This window comes from Berghia stephanieae, chromosome 9, assembly GCF_034508935.2.
Source record: "Berghia stephanieae isolate SIO BIC M18660-M18661 chromosome 9, UCSD_Bste_1.3, whole genome shotgun sequence".
Lineage (NCBI taxonomy): Eukaryota > Metazoa > Mollusca > Gastropoda > Nudibranchia > Aeolidiidae > Berghia > Berghia stephanieae.
The window spans coordinates 47,758,991-47,761,869 of NC_088368.1; the positions used below are offsets into that span (position 1 = coordinate 47,758,991).

The 2,879-nt window shown below is 35.9% G+C and overlaps 1 protein-coding gene across 1 annotated transcript in view; it reads right to left on the reverse strand.

The window, feature by feature from the left end:
- Positions 1-1,187: 1,187 nt before the first annotated feature.
- The window catches only part of LOC144980375 (casein kinase II subunit beta), a 14,083-nt gene continuing 12,391 nt past the window's right edge, over positions 1,188-2,879 (reverse strand). The window contains exon 7 of the mRNA XM_078928079.1: positions 1,188-1,726. Within this exon, the coding sequence (XP_078784205.1) occupies positions 1,618-1,726 (109 nt within the window). The 3' untranslated portion in view covers positions 1,188-1,617. The remainder of the gene's footprint in view (positions 1,727-2,879) is intronic.

Here is a 2,879-nt window from a genome sequence, read left to right on the forward strand (position 1 = left end):
ACACCAGTATGTACCCCCGTCACTATAGGTCAGGACCCACAGAGATAATTGCTTTGTTACTTTAGGTTTTGCTAACATGGGTGCCAGCAGGAAGAAGTACTGAAACCTGAAACTAAAATCTCGACACTTTGCCAAACCTGAAAATGTTCCAACTGAAAATGCGGCCTAAACTTTACTCTTATTTCATCACCGTTTTTATACCATTATGAAATGATTACACAGCAAACATATTGACACAATGAGGAAATTAATTTGGTTTTAAAACCAACTTATAATACATAGTGAAATACTCACAGTGCAGTTGTCTCTCTTGAACAAAGAGGAGAAGAAGAGAGGAGAGAGAGAGAGAGAGAGAGAGAGAGAGAGAGAGAGAGAGAGACAGAGTACCAGAGGTACTCCCTCAACATTTTTTGAAAAATTTAGTATACCGGAGGTACTTGACTTCGAGACATCGCGAAACCGGAATTCCGGCATGTACCGGAAAACTGACACCCATGTTTGCTAATAAACTAAATGAATGCTAGATTTAACGTCAAACTTTCACGTCTGCCAAACAAAATGGCCGTTATTGATATGGATGAGCAGCCACGAAAATAGAATAACAAAAATTTCAAAATATCCAAGATAAGAATTAAATGCTTTTTCCTTGTGAAAATGATGGGGTTTTCAAAATTTATTTCCTAAACAATGATAAAAACAGAGCGAGGCATTCACTTTATTGACAAATTTCCCTTTTTAAAAAAAATGATAATGGAAATAGGATGTTTGTTTTTTAAACCATCAAATATTATAATACATGTCTTGAACAATGATGATGGTGGTTGATGATAATGAAAACAAAATTAATCATGATGATGACGATAATAATAATAATAATAATAATAATAATAATAGTAATAATAATAATAATAATAATAATAATAATAATAATAATAATAATAATAATAATTCAAATTTCCCCTCTCTCTCTCGCAATAACTTTTAAACTTTTTAAATTACAAATAGCTTTTAATGTCAGCAAATGTAAATATTACAGGTTGATCAATGACAGCACACACTCACACAGACAGACACACACATAGGTATATCTTACAATAACAACAGTAAATAAAGCGTGTCACTCTTTTGAGTCTTTGTCATATCAAAGAGGATACCCACTGTTCACCACCCAAACCAACACATCAATATTTATTCTTTTTCTTAAATCGGGAACACACAAAACATCATCATTATCCCATTGGTTAAAATGCCAGTGAGTACCCTCTTTACTCGTATCCCATCAATTTATCACTTCTTTCAACACACAAAACATCCTCATTATCACATTGGTTAAAATGCCAGTGAGTACCCTCTTTACTCGTATCCCATCAATTTATCACTTCTTTCAGTTTTTGTTTGCTTGTCTGTTTAACATCTAAGTTACATTCAGTTGTTGTTTATTTTATCTACGAGTTCATCGCTTGCTGTTTTCTCATCAACTGGTTAATTAGAATGACAGTAAGTAACCTCTATATTCTTATTCCCATCAATGTATCAATCCTTTCATCTGTTTTGTTTGTTTACCATCTAAGTTACATGTTGTTGTTGTTGTTGTTGCTGTTTATGAAATCTCTGAGTTCATCGCTTGCTGTTTGGATGCCCAGCTCCCCTGAGTGGCATCTTGAAGTTGGAGGCAGCTTGATACTGGAGTTGGTAGGCCAGCTGGTGGATCTTGAATCCGTACAGTCTGGAGAGGATGAAAAACAACAGATAGATATGGAAGAATGGCACCAGCGTGGCTCAGCGCTACGCTCTTTGCTTCCTACCCCTAACAGTACAGAGTTTGATCACCCTCAGCTGCAATGTGTTTGTTTTTATTTTTAAGGGTTTTACGGCGCTTGCAACACATTTAGGTCGTATCAGCGCCAGTAAAATGGAAGAAAATGGGATAGTAAAAAGTTCTAGAATTACAATTAAAGCACACAAGAGAAAGTAAGACAAAGGGGAACTGGGAACAAATAGGGATCAGACGTAGATTCCAAGAGCATACCATCAATGGACTTAGTTTGAGATCACCTATAAGTCTTATCCGGACACAAGCACAAATCCAACAAATAGGAATACATTCAAATGCTTACATCATACATTCAAAATAATAAATATAATAATACATAACAGAGAGATGATTTACAAGGAGAAAATATCATCTCTCAAAACAATAACTATACATTCAACTGTTTCCCTCCCAGCCAGGACTCTGGCCAGGGCCAGGACAAAACCAAGTAATCTCATTCTAAGACAAAGACAGAAAGCATGTTCGAAAACAGATATAAGGGGATCTGCAATGAGTGGCCTTGAGCAAGTCACCTCACCCTAGCTCATTTTGCAGCGCTGCATTGCGGCTGATGCCTGGGTTATTCCAGTCTTCCCTTGGAATAGAGGCAAATTTCCCCCTTTTCCCCTATGGGGTGAATAAAGGGAATTTTATTTTATTTATTTATCAGAAATCTATTTAGACCTCTGTGTCCATTTAATGAATATTGAATTTATATATAGCGCCTTAACATCCACATGAATTGTGCTTTGCAGCGCTTTACATAATAGAAACTGGGACATAAAAATCAATCACAACACAACATCATAAACATGAATTCAGGAACTTAATCTAAGCTACATCACTCTCATAAAAAATAAGCCTTATGGACCAACTCAGTCTTCAGACATTTCCTAAAAGACAATCAATATTCACAGGACTTTGTCCGAGGACTGACGGCCTTCCACAGGCATTGAGCAATGGAGGAAAAGACTTTTTTATTTGTTTTTGTTTTTTTTTACCAAAAGTGGATTTTGAGGTGGTGACCTCTAGAAGCTGGGACTGAGATGATCTTAAGTTTCAAGTA